Here is a 21652-nt window from a genome sequence, read left to right as displayed (position 1 = left end):
CTATGAATAATTAAATCCCATGGACCCATGGCTATGTCATAACCATGAGCCATTATAGGTCTTGTCCTATGCCTATGAACCACAACATCCATATTCTATGTACCAAAACTATTTAGTGAGAATCAGTATGGCTAGGCCACTACCAACAAATAAGTTGATGCCAAATTTGAAAGAATGTGTTTGACACAATCACAATTCCATCTCAGTTTGCTTGGGATATCCGAGAGGTGACAAACCATGGTTTTTAATCAATCTCCATGATGTTACAAACTTATGGTTTAGGGCCCTATAATATTAACAAATTTGGTAAACAAATATACATAGAATAACGAAAACTATGTGATACATCAGGGGGGCCCACCTTGTGGGGCATAGGGGAAGATATTTAGAAGGTTCCAAATCAATGGGTGTTGTTTATGAAAGTTCCTAATTAAAGGGGAAGTGTTTATGATGAGGACATCGAAGATCGACGGCCACGATCATGAGCTGTATTTTTTTTGCCATTTTATGTAGTAGTTTATTTGATTTTTATGTTTTTCCTTTTTTGCCCTTATAGGAAGTTAGTCGCTATTGTAGCCCAAGGGGCATTTTAGTCTTTTATTTTCTTTGTCATTTGGAGGCCTATATATGGTCCTTTTCTTATGTAATAGTTAGTTTTGATGAATGAAGAAATTTACTCCTTGTTCTCTTTGTGAGTGCACTTCTCCTAGATCTCTTAGTGAGTTCAAAGGAGAAACTAGATCTCTTTGTGAGTTCTAGATTTCGTCCAATTTTATTGTGTTGAGATCCGATCTTCGAAGATAAAGAGGTAAGTGGAATCACATCAATGAAAATTCTCAGATTTTAGCTCTTCCCTTCCCTCCTCTTGTTGCCGCCGATCCCCTTGGAGCCATCCCGGTCGCCGGCTTGCAAGGCTCAACCCGCCGGCCTGCAAAGCTCCTCCCGCCGGCCAACCCTCCACCCTGCAGCCCGCCGGCCTCTTGCAAGATCCCTTGCCACCGACCACCCATGAGTCCCTACCGCCGGCCCCTCTCCCCCTCCTCCAATTTTGAATTTCCCTCATTAATGACTTGCCTAATTAAGTCAAATTAAATTAGGGAATTAATCAAGGGGAGTTACAATCTTTTGAAATCCAAATTCCCTCCTAATTTTAATTCAAATTAGGGAGTTACTGAGGGCAATTAAATCTGAATAAAAATCAGGATTTGTGAGTTTACTAGTGGTCCCACCTACTTAAATCTCAAGCTTCCCCTCTCCACATGCCGGCCACCTCACCCTCATTGCTTCTCTCTCTAGTGCACCTCACACACTTAAATACTCTTTAATGCCTCCTCTACATAGTTAATTGCAGTCAATTTCAGATTTCAAAAAAATCTGAAAAACTGAAACGGATTCCCTCTCTCCTCAGTTAGCTCCCTATCCCGTAACCTGCTTTAATTTATTTCCAAATCAAGCATTTTCAATTTGGAAAATTGCTCTCTTTTGCTCCCGTGATTCCAACAGAGTGACTTGCTGCAACGGTGATCCCAGAGAGCTGTTTATGATTGTCCAACGGCATCTAAAGTGCCTAAGAGCGGCCCAACTTTCCCAGGTTTCCGTTAAACTGCTGCCCAGCAGATCTCTATATACTTCCAACACTTGCTGTCCAGCCCTGGAACTCACTTTATATTGCTGTCCGACTACTTCCTTGGTTGTTGTTTGGAGTTTCCAGCACCTGAAACCTGCTACCCAGATTTTCAGAAGCTGTTTGGGCTGCTGTCCAGAAGTATTTCAAGTGCTGAATTGCTGTCCCGACCCTCATTGCTGCTGTCTCGGCGTCCCTAGCCGCTGTCCAGTCATTTTGGGTGACCTCCTATGGCTGTCTTGCTGTCCAAAATGTTCCCCATCGCCATCTTGAAGGCTCCATAACCTAAAGTTGCTGTCCACTCTTCCTCAAACGCATAAGCGACTACGTCGGAGCGCCGTATTTGTCGTTCCCTTGGATAACTTCTTTCTTTGGGTAAACTCTCCCTCCAATTCTCATGTCTTCTTAGCTTACTTCTTGATTGTGGTTTTTATAATATTCACGAAGATAATGTTAATACTTCTCCGCTAAAAGCTAGTAATTGGAAGAGTTGTGTGAGGGATCTTTCATAGAACTAATCTTATTGTTAACATTGGAATTTCTCGTTGAAACCACTCATGTATGCAAAGTAAGATTTAGTTGACTATTTAATGATCTCAACCTCTCGCATGTGTTTAAACCAAAGCTATTTTATCACCTTAATGTTATCTTATCGTTTACATCAATAGAGGATTTTGCTTAATATTGCTCTCTAAAATTTACAAGTGCAAACTTCCTTAAGCAAGTCATTTTCGCATGGATTATTTCACATCAGTTTAGGAAGGTTTCCTAATTATGTTTATATTATTTAGGAAGATTTCTTAAATCATGTTTAATTATTTAGAAAGTTTTCCTAAATCATGTTTATACTATTAAGGAAGTATTTAGTTGTTTAAGAAGGTTTCCCGTTTATGTAATTGTTTAGGAATGTTTCCTAAATCATGTTTATTTGTTTATGAAGTTTTTCTAAATTATGTTTATACTATTTAGGAAATATTTAATTGATTAAAAAGGTTTTCTGAATAATATTTAATTGTTTAGGAAGATTTTATTTGTGTTATGGTGGCTAGGGCTACTTAAGAGGGAGTTGTCTAGGATTTAGATCATGCTATTGATGAGTTTTGTTAGTGTGTTGTCTACTGTTTTTGTGAGGGATTCTAGTTGCGTCTAGAATTTGGGAGAGAATGTCCACCTCTCGAAAGATGACCATTGTATATTGCTCGTTCGTATTTCATTTCTTATCAATAAAAATCTACGTGTTGGCTAAAATTCTCTTGGTTGTTTGGCTATTTTTGATACCAACGTATCATTATGCTATCGGGATTAAATATCGAACACTCCAATTATTTAAATTTATTCTTAAATACAAATATAATCCTAAAATTGAGCCAAAACAACCTCCTTAATCGATAGTGCTCTCTCGTGGGTGAGATATAGTTAATTATAGAAATGTGCAACTAAAAGAAGTCTCCAACCCAAATCCAAATCATATTTTTATATAGCATTGCGAAAATTTTGATTAAAAAAACTAATGCAAAATTAAAATAAACTTAATCTATATTAAGTAAAACTATTCCAAGTCCCCGCATTTATGCATCAAAGAGGCACTAGGGAAAAGGGTATTGATGAGGACATCGACAGACATTATCGCGAGTCTATCAGCGTAGGAATCGTAGATCGATGGCAATGATTCACAGCCTTTATTTTTTATGCATTTTTTTATTGTAGTTTATTTATTTGCTATTTATGATTGTACCGAGTTTGCTTGATTTGTAGCCCAAGGGGCATTTGAGTCATTGTTATTTTATTTTCTAGGTCTATATATTGTGGCCTCTTCTATTGTAAAAGAATGATGAATGATTATGAATGAAATTTCAGATTTTCTTACTTGATCTCTTTGTGAGTTCTTCAGAAGAGAGACCCTAGGAGAGGGCCTTGCAACACCCGTCAACCACCAGTGGATTCTGGGACTCGCAGTTCGTCTTCACCCTTCCCCTTCTCAACCGGCCAAACCCCTCACTTTTTTTTTCCTCCCACACCGCCGGCCAACTCCACCCCATCCACCACCCGTGGCCACCCACACTCACCCTCTATCCCGCCGGCCCCTCCCCACCAATTGATCAACTTTCAAGCCGCCACTTTCCCCCCATCCCATTGCTCCACCGTCAGCCACCTCACCCTAGCCCTCTTGATAATGATTTTAATCATCATTAACAATTGCCTTAATTAGCCCACTTATTTCGAGAGAGATTTTAATCCAATATGAATTTCAAATACTTTCCTAAATTAACATTTTCAAATTATGAAAGTTTTCAATTTGAGTCTAATTTAATATTAAATAAGATTTGAATTATTTATCCTTTTTTCCTAAAGTGAACCAAGGAATTAGGAAGCATTAATTCCCCTCCTAATTTCCCCACCCTCATCCATACCGCCGGCCCCCTCTTATGCCCCAAATTTTGAACTCTAATACTTCCCTCCACCCTCATTTAATTCTCTTAATGTGATTACCTTCGTTGGTAATTAATTTCAAAGAGGATTTAATAACCTAATTTTCCCTAACCCTAGCCGCCCCTTTCAATCCACCCAACCCAAGCCGCCGGCCCCTCCCCTTGTTAGTCCACTTTCGTGGAATTCCCCCACATCTCATGTGCTCTCTTGCAAGGAAAGAAGTCGAGCACCTCTCTTCCAACAATCCCCTAGTGCATGGCCGATCCCGACGTTGATCACGGGGTTCGTATATGATAATCAAGGAAGGATGGACATCCTTCATTCCATGTTCTTTGATTTAAATTTGGATGTCGACGACACCGTGGAAGGCTACATTGATCGCATCATCTTCACGTTGGCACCATCGATAGAGGAACACCTCACAATCAAATCGTGGACAATTGTGGGACGCCCAACACTCCATCCATTATCGGCTACCTTTCCATCAACGAAGTTCTTAGGCTCCTTCCTAGTGGTGATTTCATCTCTAATGTGGAGCATCTTCTTCCGCTAACCCCACGAGTAAATGAGTGATAAGGACTTCAAGGTGAACCTCTCATTATTAAATTATGAATTTGGTTATGCGCTCATAAAAGTTACTCTTGCCTTTGGAGCTAGATCAAATTGTCTTGGTTAATCTAATGTGTATTTCTTTGCCAAAACAAGTTGAAAACTATGAATTCCTAGAATCTTTCTTTGATGTGAACGATAATTTTATATTAAAAAGCTTTTAACAATTGCTCTTATTAATTTCTCGCTAACTCCTGGTAGTATCACATCATGTATAATATGTTGAATTTGATTATTTTGATTATGTTACATAGTTTTAGTATATGTAATAATTCTCTCGCTATTAGAAAGTTTTAATATTTAAATATCTAATAAAAGTTGGAAAATATATTCAAACCATGAAATATGATAAGGTCTCATTTCTCTTTTAATTTTATACCTTAATCCAAGTCTAAATCTAGAAAATATTATTTTGAGATCTTCCATGATTTCAAAACACATTATTAATTCATCAAAATTTTCATATATTTAACAGAAGCCTTTGTTCCTTATTTTAATATGTTAAATTCAATCATGATATTACAATAAAGGGAGATATTTTCTTTAAGCAATTCTATCATTTCAATCAAAATAGATGTATGTTATGTAATAAACCTCTCTTTATTTTCCATTGCATTTCATCTTCCCCGTCTAATTTTAACTTAACAAATCTTACTAAAAATTTGTCAAATATTTAGTGTCATTCAAAGCAAGTATCCATATTCATAATTCTTAAATTCAAAGAATTGGAGAGGAAAAAGCTTAATTTTATTACACAAACAAAACTATTCCTATTTATAGATCTATACAAGATATCTTAATAAAGAAACAAATAATTATAGAATCATGCATACTTGCCATAATATAATCCTCCATAAATAAGCCACTTGAATATGGAAGGAGATCGGTGTGATCCAGTTGAGCTTCCCAAGAACCCCCATGCTGGTCATAAGATCAAGAGGTAAGGAATGACTAGGATTTAATAGGTGAGCCTCCCACGGATCCCCGTGCTGGCTTGGGATCAAGGGCTAAGGGACGGCTGGGATTTAACTCCCCCTCAAGCTAGGAAATATAGATCTGTCATTCCCAGCTTGATAATTAGTAACAGAGAGGTAGAGTTATCAAGTCCCTTGGTTCACCATAGGGTCTTTCATTGGGTCCAAGCTTTGGGAGGAATTAGCTACAAACATTATTACGACAAAAGATAGCGATGAAGGCTATCTCAATCAAGTCTGCAAGGTGCAGCGCGGCAATGAAGGCTGAGTTGAACAGTAGCCCTCAAGATACCGGAAATGGCAATAAAGCCGATGGTTAGAATTCCCCTTCCTCCGGCAAGCTCTCAACTTGGGCCTCAATGGAATGTAGTATATACCAAGCAGGCAAGCCAATATATAAAATTAATGCCTTTTCCTCAACCTGCATCACTTAAAAACTTGGCAAGAGCTTGACGGAGCTAAAGGTAGAAATAAGAGTAGTGTTTTCCACGATCTCCCCTGATTGTATCTTCTCTGATAGCGGCCTACCTCGCTTCCAAATGATGCCATTGGAGAGGAAATTTAGATGCTCGATTTCTGCCCCGTCTCCATCTCATTTTCTCTCTCTCTCTCTCTCTCTCTTGTTTTTAAAGGGAAGGTCGGTTGTGGTGGTACAACAAAGAAAGTGTATGAGACACTTGAGCTTATTGTTCAAGTGTTTTGGAAGTTGTCTTCGTTTGTCACGAGCTTCGTCGGAGACAATGGTAGAGGAATGAAGAAGAAACACTCAGATCTCTCTTAACTGTAGGAGGAGAGGAAAGACAACAGCCCACTTTCCTTTTAGTTTTGTAGGCCTTGAATCTTACTCCAACAGCAATAGTAGCAGGAGGAGGAAGAAGCTTTTGTCCCCTTTAAATACACATAGGAAGGATGCAACAGCTCCTAGGTCAGCTTGGTTCGGCTCATATATGAGACAGTGTTCGATTGCGCTTCTAGCCGCCCTACTTCCATCCCAGACACGAGAGAAAAAACCCCCATATGCTCGGGCACACCTCTCCAGCCACGGGAATCGCACTCAATCATGCAGCTCAGATAAGCGCAAACTGGGAGTTCCCGTCCCCTCTTGGTCGCTCGAGATGCACTCACAAGCAGCTTGGTAGCTGGATTCTTCCCATACACAAGCATGAAGAAGGAAAATGAAGGAATGAATCCCTCTTTGCTCAACCCCTCTGGAAGTGCACAAGCAGGAAGAGATTCTTTGCTCGACTCCTTTGCCCGAACTTCTTCTGTACTCAGTTCAACCCCAAGATTGCACACAGAAGGCCTCTACTCCGCTCGATCAGTCTCATTCACACACGAGAGGAACCACTCTCTCGGCTCTACTTCCTCCGTTCTTCTCCTTCACTGGTTTAGCCCCCAGGTAGGCACATACGAGACACTGCTCTTGGCTACACTTTCTGTTTTTGAAACCGAAGAGCCGCACACATGGAGGAGAAAATGCAAAGCCCTCATAATTCTGGCAATGAAGGCCGGTGGACTATGTATCTTTAGGCTCCAATACCATGTTAAATTCAGAGAATTAAAGAGGTAAAAAAGTTTAATTTTATTACACAAAACTATTCTTATTTATAGATCTATACAATATATATTAATAAAGAAACAAATAATTACATAATCATGCGTGGTTGTTCTAATATAATCCTTCCTAAATTAGCCACCCGATTATGGAAGGAGATCGGCATGATCCAGGTGAGCCTCCCATAGATCCCCATGCTAACCATTAAATCAAGAGGTAAGGAACGGTTGGGATTTAACAGGTGAGCCTCCCACGAATCCCCATGCTAACCATGGGATCAAGGGCCAAGGGACGACTGGGATTTAACAATAATCCAATTTAAACAATCGTAGTATCCATTCTTCGATTAAATATAAATGCTTCAACTTTTACTTTCTTAGTTGCATCATCATTTAAATCATGCATTTCACATGCATTATTACAATAGGCATACTTTATTATATATCATGTACCGTTTACTTTAATTATTTCCATCACAAATAGTTTTCTATCTTGTAGTTAGATTAATATTGAGATTGATTAACTCTTCAATAGGATTAAAATCAGCTTCTTGCTCATAATCTTGAGAATGAGTAGTCTCCAGAAATTTAATTATTTATTTAACTTGTTTTATATCTTCTTTCCTTTTATTTTGTTTACATGGCAATTTATTTGGTTGTTCAGCAATTTTTTCAAAATTTCTCTTTTGGTTGTCTTGTTAAACGACCTAGATGTTGAATCCCATCTCAAGTTTTTGATCTAAATTTATAGTCTAATACAAAATTTGATGAGGACATCTTAGGATTCATGGTTACTAATGCAAATCTATTATGGAATACACAGAATCAGGCAACATGTGCATGAAATTTTGCAGATAACAACTCTTAATTTTAATAACTATCAAAAAAGGAGGTGGAAGGGAGGCATAAATCGCATCCATCATAAATAAAACAAATGCAGCTAAGAGCCAAGAACAAAGATTGTTGGAAGAGGAAGACACCATGGTTAGAGAAGAATAATCTCATGCAAAAGTAATCTCCATATCATTAAGGGTTGATGAAGATTAAATAAAGTTACCTTTTTGCTCTTTTAACTCTTACAACAATTCAAATGCCTCAACACAAATATAATCTCCATTTCTATCACAAAATCAGATTTATCCCTGATATTTTTGCAGTCTCTCAAACTTTTTTCCATCAATCTTTGTCATCATTCAGTAGCAACACCCATAAACTTGATTAGCATGGTTAGCACAATTATTATAGGCCCCTCAAATTAGTTACAATAACTAAAATATATTGTCTCCCGTTGCATTCTCTTTATCACTATAATCCAAATGAATATATTGGTTAGCCAAAAAATACCCAAGTTTTCTATAATCATAGGAATCTCAACATGCATCTTCAATAGTCATAGAGCTTTACTAAGTTCACGTTCTCTAATATTAAACAAGTTCCTATTTATAATTGCTAATTACTTCATTTGTTATTTTATTGAAATGCTATTCTCAAAACTCTCTCTTGATGATTTATTAAAATAGCATTATCATCTTCTATTCATATTTTTCATTTCAGCTACCTTCCCTACAAAGTCTTCTAATAAAGGGGGGAAGTTGGACACAATTCACCATGGCCAAATCCATTTTCAATCCAAAAGTTTAAACATAAACCAACCACTTAGAACTTCAACACCAACATATTTCACATACTTGATGTATGGCATTTACTTCCTTGGCGAAAATACTTTTCCATTTCTTTTGGCTTCATAATGTTTATTGTGCATTCTAATTTTCATCAAGCTTATCAAGTTAAAAGGCATTCGAAGGAAAAAGCTGTTCGAAAGATATGGAGACTCACAACGACTTCTGCAAGGACTTCATTGCAGCTGATCCTGTTTTCAAAGCATCAATGGTGTCTGTTGTTGCCTTTGTACCTTCGAGCATAATCATCTATATGATAACGCAAATCAAATATATCAGATTGTTTTCATTTCAAAAGTGGAATGCACTACTAGCGACACAACATCAATCAAACCTGATCATGAACTCGTAACTGAAAGTTCCCTATCTGCTCTATTTGTGCTTCATATAACTTCTTTTTCTTCAGACACTGAATTGCAGCTGCAAGAATTGATACAGCACATGAATCTAATTTCAAGCAAGGACATAGTGAAGATTAAGCTAGTTGATACAATAAATAATAATAATAATAATAATAAAAGCTAGTTTATACAATCGAATGTATTTCCATCCCTTACATGATCTATGACAAGTATCTGATGATGAAGATGAAATAAAGAAACTTTCAAATAATATCTAATCATACATAGCTGGCCTCCACTCATTATAAATCATGTGATCAACTGAAGATTCCACTCTCTCGCCTTAGAAGGCTTAGCCAAATCCTAGACCAATTGGATTTGCTCGCATGATTATTATATTTAAATAATCTGATTCCATATTAGCCTAGCCGTTTACCCTTGGAGAGGTTATTCCCATACTATTCCCTATAAATGAAAGTGCTATGTAACCATGATATTATCAACAACAACCAAGAACAACAACACATCAAGCCTTTATCCCACTTAACCATGAGATTATCATTAAAGAGAAATCTTTTAAGTTCAACTTCATAAAAACTGAAAAGAATTTAAATTTCACTCAACATGCAGAAAACTCTCTGAATATGGATAAACAATGAGGATATAAGCCTTATAAATCAGAAAATTTGCAACTCCGAGTCTTTAATCATTTTGAAATATTTTTTTATTTTTAAGTTAGAATGAAACCTAAGAAAAGGTAAGCTATTTTTTTTTTTTTGTAATAAATAAATATTTAAAAAAAGGTAAGCCTTATTAGAGCAGCAAACAAAAGAAAGTCCAGTTAAAGTAACACTGACACATAAAAAACACAAATACTTAAAAACAAATAATTTTCAACTGTTTACAAGTACAAACCTTTCTTATTTTTTAACTTTGTATAGTCCTTAGCCTTTTCAAACTCTGCAGTGATTTTCTTCTGAAGAACATGCTCTTTCTTCTCCAACATTTCCAGTGTCTAAGAAACAGGAGTGACAAATCAAACAAAGAAAAGACATGTCATGAAGGGCATTTAAAATAGTACATAGGTAGGAGAAACCAAGCTTTCATCATATGCAATAGCTTCTAAATATGTAACGAAATTTTACATTATTTTCTTATACTATTAAGATCGCCTGAAAAGAAGGTTTTTTCATCATTATCCTTGCAATCGAAGATCAGCTAAGCAGTCAATCCTCTTTCTTCCTCTAATCAAAGCGCAGTTCATCAGTAATGAAGATAGGATTTAAGTCCACGGCATCTAATATACAATGAAATAAATTCTGGAAAATCCACAAGAAGAATCCTTTACTCTTGATCTCAAACTACAAAATATCATGCTAAAAGTTCAATTATTATGCTTCTTCTCAGATTGAAACCAGAGGCTATAGTAATTGCCATCATCATCATTGTCATCAATAGCTTCAGCAGAAATAGTAAGAGTAGCTTTATTGATGTAGACAAAGGGGGGGGGGGGTGAGATCGAGTCGAGTTTTGTAATTTTAATTTCTTTTTATTTCTTTAATTTGAAATGTAAGAGTTTGTTCGTCCCTTTTCTCGTCTTTAGTCATTTTCGTCGGTAGAAGTCCGTCGTGTCTTTCTGTGATCAAAAAATATAGGCCCCCTATATTTTTTGATTACATCATTTATAAACCCTCATTCTCCATTAGTTTCGATTATGTGTTGCATGAGATATTGACTGCATGTTATAAAAGAGAGTGCTCACAACCTAGAGGCAAATTTATTGAACTACAAAAAATTTGCAAAAGAGATCGAGCAACACAACAGAGAACACCAAAATTTACATGTTTATGCGCAAAGATCGAATAATTGATTATGTTTCAAAGAAGGTATAAGAAAAATTACACTTCATATAAAATTAAAGATATAGAGAAAGATCCCACTGTATTCAGCTAAAAGAAACACAATCACCTATTGCAAAAATAGGGGCTAGACATGAAGAAGGAGATTTTGTAGTTGCTCTAATTGCTCTCTTCTCCTCAATATTGCAAGAGCCCAAATGAGAATTATTCATTACTATTACCAAGGGATTCATTTTTTGCCAGCAACAGAAACAACAACACTTCATTATTAAAAACCTGCTGAACTCACCACAAAAAAGTACTTGGATCCTATGGATGAAGATATGATTTCTAACTAATCTAGCTAATGTGGAACTTAGTAAAATAAAATGGTAAAATAATTGAGATTAGCTTCTTTTCTTTTTCGAATGGCACCCCGTTCCTTTCTCTTTTCTTTCTCACTTTATTACTTTGTTATGGGTGCCTCAACACAATACAAACATTTCTTTATGTAGTGCTTAAGACCTAAGTATGGTAGGTAGCAACTTTGAATTTAATGAAGCTTGAGATTGGTAGCCACCATCTTTGAAAATTATGTGTGAATTAATCTTGAGTTTGGCTAGCCAGCATCTTTAAAAATCATGTGTGAATGAATCTTGAGCTGGTAGTTACCAATATTAGAAAATAAAGACCAATAATCCATTTAATATAGAATATCTAGTAGCCTTAGAGGGTCCCGTGTTTAACCCCAATAATCCACTTCATAATGAACCTTGTGTGACCCCACCTGATGAGATCCCTAGCCTACCTCCACTTCCCAATTTGCCTCATTTACCCAATGCAGAGAAGATCGAAGCAATCCTAGATGATGAGATCATTTCTACGAAAGAAGGAGGGCGCCGAAGATACTTAGTTCACTGGAAAGGAACACCAGAGACAGATGATACATGGGTTGATCAAGAGGAGCAATAGAGTTTAGACCCAGACCTCCTAGAGCTGTACGAGAGCTCTAGAGACACTCGACGGGGTCGAGATTTCTCCCACCTGGGGAGAATGATGAGGACATCGACAGACGTTATCGAAGAGTATATCAGCGTAGGAATCGTAGATCGATGGCTACGATTCAATGTCCTTATTTTTTATGCCTTTTATGTACTATTTGCTATTTACGGTTGTACCCTTTTCTTTTGAGTTTGCTTGAGTTGTAGTCCAAGGGACATTTGAGTCATTGTTGTTTTTATTTCTCTAAGTCTATATATTGTGGTATCTTCTATTGTAATGGGGATGATTTGATGAAATGAAATTCTAGCTTGTTTTCTTAGTTATCTCTTTATGAGTTCATGTGAGTGGTGAAGCCTAGGAGAGGCCAACCGAGTACCCAGCAGCCCGCCCAAGGGTGACCCTCTTGGTTTTTCTATTTTAATTATATTCTCCCTCCTCCCACCTTCCCTCATACCGCCGGCAACCCTTCCCCCACCTTTCAAACCGACGGCACCCCTCCCCCTCGCTCCCATTACTCGCCGCCCTCCCCATCCCTACCAAGACCGCCGGCCACTTCCCCAACTTGACGGCCAGCCTCTCCAACCCAACGGCTCCCCCCCCCCCCCCCCCCCTCCCCCCTTCCCTAGCTTAACCCGTCGGCCACCTTGCCTCCCAAAAATTTTGAATTTCAAATTTCAAATTTCAAATTGCCTTTGATTACCATCCTAAAATACCCCCTTGCTAATTAGGAAATGATATTTATTTGAATTCAATAAACTTTTGAATTTCAAATACCTTCCTATTAGTAAAATCCCAATTAGGAAGCTATCCTAATTTTAATCAAATCTAAAATTGAAAATCAGATTTGATTTCAACCCAATTAATTCTCTTGGGACCACATACATTGAATCTAGACAGTCTCCCTCCAACCTCCTATGGCCGGCCCCTTCCCCTTGCTTTTCTCTCTCCAATTAAATCCCAATCTCATTTAATATTCCCCTAATCCCCTCCTAAAACTGTCGGCCCCCTCATAAGTTTAATTTGAATATTTTGAATTCAAATTAAGCTTCTTCCCTCCCATTAGAAAAGCCTGAAATTGAACTCAAAATTTACTAAATTAACTCTCCACCACTCAACCAATCTCAATCACCCCACCTCACCTTGCCCAAGCCGCCCCTCCCACTTGTCTCTTTTCCCCTTGGAGCCCTACACTTCTTATGTCTTTGGAAGTCAAAAGAAGAAGACAATATTCACCCTCCCTCGTCTCATTGGTGTATGGCCGATCCTCAGATCGACCACAGCTTTGCCTACAACGCACAAGGAGAAATCGACATATTCCGATCTCCTTTCTACGAACGGGATTGGGAGTACAGCGACTCGGTGGAAAGCTAAGTCAACAGCATCATTTATTACCTCACCGAGACGATCGAGATTCGAGATTCAACAACCCATAGCACACTGGCTTCTCTTCAGACGATCCACTCCTCCATCACCGGCTACCTTTCCAACAACGAAGTTCCTAGGTTCCTTCTTCCTAGTGGTGGTCTCTTCTCTAGTAGAGCATCTTCTTCCGCTAACCCCACGAGTGCTTGAGTGAGGAGATCCTCAAGATGAAATCTCTTATTATTAAATTATGATTCTTGTTAATGCGCTCATGACTTTATTCTCGTCTTTGGGATTTCATCAAATTGTCTTGTTAATTTATGTGTACTTCTTTGCCTAAGCAAGTCGAAAATTACGAACTCCTAAAATCTTTGTTTGTTGTGAATGATAACTTTGTATTGGAAAGCTTGTAACAATTGCTCTTATTAATTTCTCGTGAACTTCTAGTAGTTTCACATCACATGTATTCCTACAAGTAAATCAAATAGAGTCTATGCTTATGATTAAGTTTGTTAGAAAGGCTTTGGGTCATGTACAAACTCCAGCTTGAGCCACAAATTTTTTATAGTTGTATACTCTAAGACCTATGTCAATGCTTCATCCACTAAACATAGTTGAACCACCAGGAGAACTTTCTCATCCATCTCTATCTTGCCTTTTTAACTCATGATTTTAGGCATCTTGCTACGCACCATGAATGCCTTTACGAGTCCCCATTAGATAAGTATACCCCACATCTTGGTTCTCTAAAGGCCAAAACTTTTAAGCCATCTTCTAAATCTCAAACTTCATAGCCATTGTGCTTGTCATAATCTCATTCTCAAGCCAATTGTTAGTAAAAAAAGATCCCTAAACCTAGGAAAAGAACGATAAACTACAAAATAACTGCAAAAGAGATTAAGCACCACAAAAGATCACCAAAAGTTACGTTGTTCAACTTTAAATAAACCTACATCCCATGATTGCACAAAAATTGAATAATCCATAAAGCTTTAAAAAAGGAATATGAAAAATTATGCTTCATATAAAATTGAAGATATATGCAAAGATACCCTTTCATTTAGCTAAGAAAAAATGTAATCGCCAATTGAAAAGATAAAGGCTAGATGTGGAGAAGGAGATCTTGTTGTTGCTCTAATTACTCTTCTCCTATATTGTTGGAGTCCAAATGAGAAATACTTCTTGCTATAGCGAAGAACTTACTCTCTTGTTAAAACTAGAAATAGCAACCCTTCTTCGTTCTAGGAGAACAAAGAAATCCCGAGATAAGCACCTAAAAAATCTTCTTCTTTTATTTCTCGAATGGCACCCCTATTGTCTCTCTTTCTCTTCCTCTCCTCTCTTTGTTGTTTTTTGTTATAGGATGCTTCAACTGTATACAACCATCTCTTGATATAATACTTAAGCATGGTAGGTAACAAGCTTAAATTTAATGAAGCTGAGATAGACAAACACGCTCCTTAAAAATTAAGTATGAATGAATTAATCTTGAGTTAGGATAACAACCATCTTTGAAAATCAAATATGAATGAAATTTGAGCTGGCTGACACTAATGTTGGAAAATAAAGACCATGTATTATCAAATATAGCTAATGAAATTTTGATTCGACACTTAACATTGTGCAAATCATGTTGAATAGATCCATTTATAACTATTATGAAAACCTCTCTCATATGGATCCTATAAATTAAATGGTTGCATTTAGGTTGATAGTTTCTTACTTGAGCGAGAAGAGTCTTGTGAAATAATATCGTCAAAGATAAAAGGTAAATCCATAGAACAAACTGACTACTTGCTTGTCTAGAAGCAAAAAGGTAAAAGTAAGAAAAAAATGTCACAACAATTTTGGGTAAGGGAAAAGTAAGAGTCTAGTAGGAAAGAATGTTGATGGATCGTTTGCATTGAACTTCAGAACATGCAGTAGTCTAAAGTAAGATGGCCTTCCAACTTGTTTCCCTGGTAAGATTGCAGTTTTACTGAAGCATTAAAAAAGGCATTTTGCTCGGGTTTTGAAAGCTGATAGTAGAAGAGATTGTTTGGTTTGCTAAAAAATGCCCAAAAAGAAATGCAAAATGAAGTTACTGTCTTGGTAATTATTTGATGTAAAGTAGTTGCATTTAATATAAATCAAGCAAATCTTTTTGGTCAATTTATTTCAAATAAACACAGCCAAATTGGTCAGGTTTAACTTTACATTGGATGCATTACTTTGAAACTATTCATAACAAAATAGTCATATATCTTCTTGAAAGATGTTGATAGCAAGTGTGTTTATCTGATGAATTCTCTGTGCTATTTCCCAGCAGTCCACCAAAAGCATGAATAATCACTGTATTAGCCTAAACCATAATAACTTTTCAACACCCCCATCGGAATATTTGATCCATCTATTGTTCCTAGAATTCCCAAAACCTGGTACCCTAAATTATTCAAAACCTTCGCCATGCCCGCTAAAAAATTTGCTAATTTGCCACCTGAACTCTCCCATCCCATCCCACCACACAAACGCAAATAAAATGGAAAATTCCAATAGGAAATTTAATTTGTATTTTCAAAAAGGTGCTACCAGTCTGTGTAATTGCAATATCATCTAACTATTAGAATATAAGCATTACCGTGTTAGTTATTTACTTTCTTGCCATTGTAATACTCTTTATATTGAGCACTATTTGTACTGTTTAGATCATGAATAACATTTCTCTTTCTGCTTTAATCTTCTTGGATCTGTTTCTTCCGCTTTCCTCCTCACTGTTCTTGTCGTGACTCTGTCATGGTATCAAGAGCCACCATGGGAGATCAAGAATGCATTAGTTCTCTCCCTCCCACCTCCGCAGCCCTCTCGGCGTCCAACTCCACGGCTTTCAGCATTCCGGCCAACCTCAAATTCCTAGTTTCCAATATCAAGAACCTTATTCCCTACCCCCTCACCGCTGAAAATTATCCCATTTGGCTCACTCAAATCCTACAATAATTCCTTGCAAATGATTACGCTGGGCATCTCACCGGACAAACCACTCCTCCGGCGGACAACTCCGCCGCCGAATACAAGATCTGGCAAACGGCGGACAGTAACCTACTCTCAGCTCTATTCTCTACCATTTCTCAATCTATTCTTCCTTACATCATCACCTCCACCACCACTCATGAGGCTTGGACGGTTCTTGAACGTCGTCTCCAACCCACTAGCCGATCCCGTGTCATCCAGCTAAAGAACGAACTATACCACGTTCAACTCAAAGATTTGAGCATTCAACAATATCTTTCCAACATCAAATCCATTGTGGATAACATCTCCGCCTCTGGATCCAAGATAGATCCCGAAGATAAGATCATTCACATTCTCAACGGTCTACCTCCTACCTACAATTCTTTCAAGACCTCCATTCGCACATCCTAGTTACCTCTTGATCTGGACACGTTCTATGCTCTGCTGTGCAATGAGGAAATTCATCTACAACAAGAATCGCTCAAAGAACAGTCCTCCGGATCGGCTGTCAATGCTCTATATGCCACGTCGTCCAGCCAGTACAAAGGCAGAAATCAGAAAAAGTTCACAAAGAGCAGACCGGCTCCAGCTTCTTCCGCAAATCCAGTGAACTCATACGCGCCAAATCCCGCTCCAACGGCACAGAGACCTCTATGCCAAATATGCGGCAAAACTGGACATGTCGCACTAAATTGCTGGCACAAATGCAATTTCAAATACGCTCCGAACATCTCCCGACCTCCTCACGCGTTTCTTGCAAATTCATCTCCGACTACCACCCAAGATTGGGTACTGGACACCAGCGCATCCGCACACCTAACGCCGGATGACAAGAATCTTCATTCCTCCAACCCTTACCACGATCAGAACACTGTCTCTATAGCAACGGTGCACCTCTTCCGATTCAAAACTCTGGCCAAGGCCTTCTTCCCCTTCCCGACACGCCACGTAAGCTTCGCCTACGCAATCTCCTTAATGTTCTGTCTTTAACACATAATTTACTATCGGTTTCAAAACTAACCACGGACACCTCAATTTCTATATGCTTTGATTCTAATGGGTTTGAAATCAAGGACCTGCAGGATCAACGCTCGCTTCTTCGTGGGCGTCTTCGTAACGGTCTCTACCAGATCCAACCCTCACCGGCTCAGTCGCACACCGCCCTCTCCACCAGCACAAAGAACTCCCACCTCTGGCATTCCCGGCTGGGTCACCCGAACACGAAGCTCATGCCGATTCTAGCTCAGCACATACCCGATCTTAACCAAGATGTCACACTGTTTCATTTGCACATCTTGTAATATGGCCAAAAGCCATAAACAATTCCTTAATAAAAGTTCTTCTAGTACTACTTCTCCGTTTTCTTTAATTCATAGCGATGTATGGGGGCCTGCTCCTGTAAATTCGACAGACGGCTGCCGATTCTACATTGTCTTCATCGATGATTTTACACGCTATTCTTGGCTTTATTTCATGCATACTAAGCATGAATCCCTCTCCAAATTTAAAATTATGTCAATTATATTAAAAACTCAATATAATCAAACGCCTAAAGTTCTCCGATCGAACGTCGGTGGCGAATATACTAGCAATGAATTTCACTGGTACCTTCTTGACAATGGCATTGCTCACCAATTCAGTTGCCCTCACACCCCAGAGCAAAATGGTCTCGCCGAACGCAAGCACAGGCACCTACTTGAACTAACTGGCACTCTTCTTCACGCCCCTAGCCTTCCAAACAAGTTATGGGTTGATGTTATCTCCACAGCACACTACCTCATAAATCGACTACCTTCAACCTCGCTCTCGTCTCACTCACCACATCAACTGCTTCACGGTAAGCCCCCTACCTATGCACATTTACGCACCTTTGGATGTCTTTGTTTTCCCTGGCTACGACCTTACACTACCAACAAATTAGAACCGAGATCCCAAGAATGTGTCTTTCTTGGATACTCATCACAACACAAGGGATACAAATATTTTAATCTTGTTACTGGCAAAACCATTATTTCTCGTCATGTGATTTTCTATGAGACGACATTTCCCTTCAAATCTCCACATAAGTCTCTGTCCATGAACATGGCTGCACCTCCGAATCACATTTCACCGCTTCTTACACCTGCTTCGGTCTCCACTTCCACCCAGAACTTACACTCACCCGTGACTATGCCCTCTTCTCCTCTTACACACACTTTTTCCATCCCACCAAATGCACGGCACAACCCAGTCATTGAAGTTGACATCACTCACACAACTACAACCACAACCGTTCAACCCATTCTCAATTTGCTTCAACCCACTCACCATATGCAAATGAGACCCAAATCAGGAATTTCAAAACCAAAACAAATTTTAAATCTCTTCAGTCATACGACGGCTCCTGTCACCCCCCTATCCTATAAACAAGCCGCCAAGCACAATCACTGGCAACAGACCATGCTAGATGAATTTAATGCCTTGGAAAAACTTGGTACCTGGACTCTTGTTCCAGCACCACCGAACAAACCGGCACTTGGATGCAAGTGGACATACAAAACGAAGCTTCTACCGACCGGCCAGGTTGACCGCTACAAAGCCAGACTTGTAGCACTCGGATACGATCAACGTTACGGCATCAATTACACGGAGACGTTTAGTCCCGTCGCAAAAATACTCACAATCCGCCTGCTTTTAACGCTCGTCGTAAATCGACAATGGCCAGTTCTTCAACTAGATGTCTCAAACGCTTTCTTGCACGGTGATCTTCCGGATGAAATTTACATGCAGCAACCGCCGGGTTTCGTCGATCAACATCACCCAAATTGGGTAGTCCTATACGGACTCAAACAAGCTCCTCGCCAATGGTTCAAGAAGCGAACAACCTTTCTTCAATCAAAAGGATTCGGGTTTAGTCGTTCTGATCCATCTTTACTAATTTTTCATCATAACAATATTTTCATATTCATTTTAATTTATGTTGATGATATTCTGGTGACAGGTAACGATCAAACAGCTATACAGCAGCTCCTTCAACAGCTACAGCTTCAATTTGTCCTTAAGAAATTAGGACAAATTTCTCTCTTTCTTGGCATACAAGTCCTCCGGTCCTCAACAGGCTACTTTCTTACCCAACAGCACTATGCCTCAAAACTAATTCATGATGCTGGCTTTCAAGACTGCAAGTCCGCTCCGACGCCGGCATCTCCGCCGCAAAGAACAACCACATCGATTGCAAACCGTTTCACGATCCAACCCTTTACCGCTGTTTAGCAGGAGCTCTTCAGTATCTTTCTATCACCAGACCCGATATAGCGTTTGCCACTAACATGGTGTGTCAACATATGCAGGACCCTACTACACAAGATTTTCAAGATCTCAAGCGCATCCTACGGTATGTCAAAGGAACACTCACATTTGGTCTTCCAATCCAGCGTGGTCCGCTTGAACTTCACTCCTACACCGATGCGGACTGGGCATCAGATGTTACTGATCGGAAATCCATTTACGGGTCTTGTACCTTCCTCGGACCAACTCTTATCTCCTGGTCCGTCAAAAAGCAAGTCACAGTTGCTAAATCTTCCACAGAGGCAGAGTATCGATCGCTATCCGCCACCACTTCCGAAGTCATTTGGCTTCGCCGTCTTGCTGTCGAGCTACTTCTTCCACAACAGTTCCCAACAATCATACACTGTGACAACACTTCGGCCATGGCTCTTGCAAAGAACCTTGTCTTCCATGCCCGAACAAAACATATTGAAATAGACTACCACTTCATCAAGTAGCATATCAGCTCCAGCAACATTCATCTTACTCACATTTCTTCAAAAGATCAGATCGCGGATATCTTGACAAAGTCTTTCTCTACTGCTCGTTTCAATGAGTTATGCAGCAAACTAACCATCCGTTCCTCGAATGATTAGTTTGAGGGAAGATATTAGAATATAAACATTACTATGTTAGTTATTTACTTTATTACCATTGTAACACTCTTTATATTGAGTATTATCTGTACAGTTTAGATCATGAATAACATTTCTCTTTCTGCTTTAATCTTCTTGGATCTGTTTCTTCCGCTTTCCTCCTTCTCACGGTTCTTGCCGTGACTCTGCCACTAACTACGTTTCTTATTTAGATAATAAGAAGCCAGTATGCTCTAAATGGGATCACCATCACATGTAAACAAGACATGGCACAGACCTAAGCGCTAAAACCAATCGTTATCCTTCTTTGGTTTTTAAAACTAATCAAAGAGCAAATTTTCCAGGTAAGATAAAATTTTTAGAGGTTGATTGGTTGCAAGATTTAGCCAAGATTTAGAAAGGATTTAAGCTAAATCTTTCCCTAGCTTTTTAAATAACGTTTTCCTCCGGTTTCAGGCTAAATCCCAGATTTAGAAAATCCTAAGAAAAGTAAGATTTAAGAGATTTACCTCACTTCAACTCATTGTGCTGTTCATTCGCCATCATTTAAAAGCTAAATATTTAAAATATATATCAAACAATTTATTAAGATTTGATTAGATTTAACATCTATCATTCCAAACAGTTCTTAGGATCTAAGACCTCAAGGATTTAATTAATCGGGATTTACAAGATTTACTAAATCCTTCATGTAACCAAAGAGCCCTTAACTTCTCCGGCGCTTATGATAGGAATTTAACAGTTCAAAAAAAAAAAAAAAAAAAAAAGTAAGCCATCCTTCAAACCATTCTACTATTCCCAATAGCCGCGGGATCTCATCATTTACAACGAAAAAACGGAAACAAATTATGATAATCTCCCATTAACATCAGCGCTAAACAACAAAACATGTTAAGTGGAAAACATTTCAAAGCAATGAGAGGAATATGCATATAAATGAAAAGAGAGAGTGAAATGGATGTAAAAGGTTAAACCTCGTGTAGCCGTTCCAAGGTGGAGAGAGCCGAAGGACCCTTCTGCTTCCGACTAGAAACCAATTTCTTGAACATCTCTGAAAAACGGGAACGTTGCAGAGCGGGGCGAAAAGTAGCGAAAACTAATGGGGTGATGGAGAAGAATGAAAGAAAAAGGGAATAAATATGGGAAAAAATTAAAAAAGTGATCCGGAGGAAAAAGGCGATGGCTTGAACTTCAGGCACGAAGAAAGTAGAAAAACAAACGTCCGCAACGTGGAAAATATATAGCAGGTGGTGTCCAAAGTCCAAACTTCATAAACTCCGGGAATTCTCAATGGTTTGGTTGAAGGCTTGAAGCTTTTTTTTTTTAATAATATCTTATTTTAAAATTTT

At 38.5% G+C, this 21652-nt stretch overlaps 1 protein-coding gene and 1 long non-coding RNA gene across 2 annotated transcripts in view; one reads left to right on the top strand and one right to left on the bottom strand.

The window, feature by feature from the left end:
- LOC110092877 (vacuolar protein sorting-associated protein 32 homolog 2) overlaps positions 1–21526 on the bottom strand; it is a 28460-nt gene extending 6934 nt beyond the window's left edge. Inside the window, exons 1-4 of the mRNA XM_020817573.2 lie at positions 21278–21526; positions 10127–10226; positions 9205–9290; positions 9028–9119 (exon numbers count right to left, since the gene is read on the bottom strand). Coding sequence (XP_020673232.1) covers positions 9028–9119; positions 9205–9290; positions 10127–10226; positions 21278–21352 — 353 coding nt within the window. The 5' untranslated portion in view covers positions 21353–21526. The remainder of the gene's footprint in view (positions 1–9027; positions 9120–9204; positions 9291–10126; positions 10227–21277) is intronic.
- LOC114580701 lies at positions 1721–20408 on the top strand. Its single transcript, XR_003702260.1, has 3 exons — positions 1721–1999; positions 8015–8202; positions 19382–20408. It is a non-coding gene; the product is annotated as an uncharacterized LOC114580701 (long non-coding RNA).
- Positions 21527–21652: the final 126 nt, after the last annotated feature.

This window comes from Dendrobium catenatum, unplaced genomic scaffold (assembly GCF_001605985.2).
Source record: "Dendrobium catenatum unplaced genomic scaffold, ASM160598v2 fragScaff_scaffold_1220, whole genome shotgun sequence".
NCBI lineage: Eukaryota > Viridiplantae > Streptophyta > Magnoliopsida > Asparagales > Orchidaceae > Dendrobium > Dendrobium catenatum.
The sequence above is the reverse complement of the archived record's forward strand: the minus strand, read 5'-3'. Positions and strand labels throughout refer to the sequence as shown.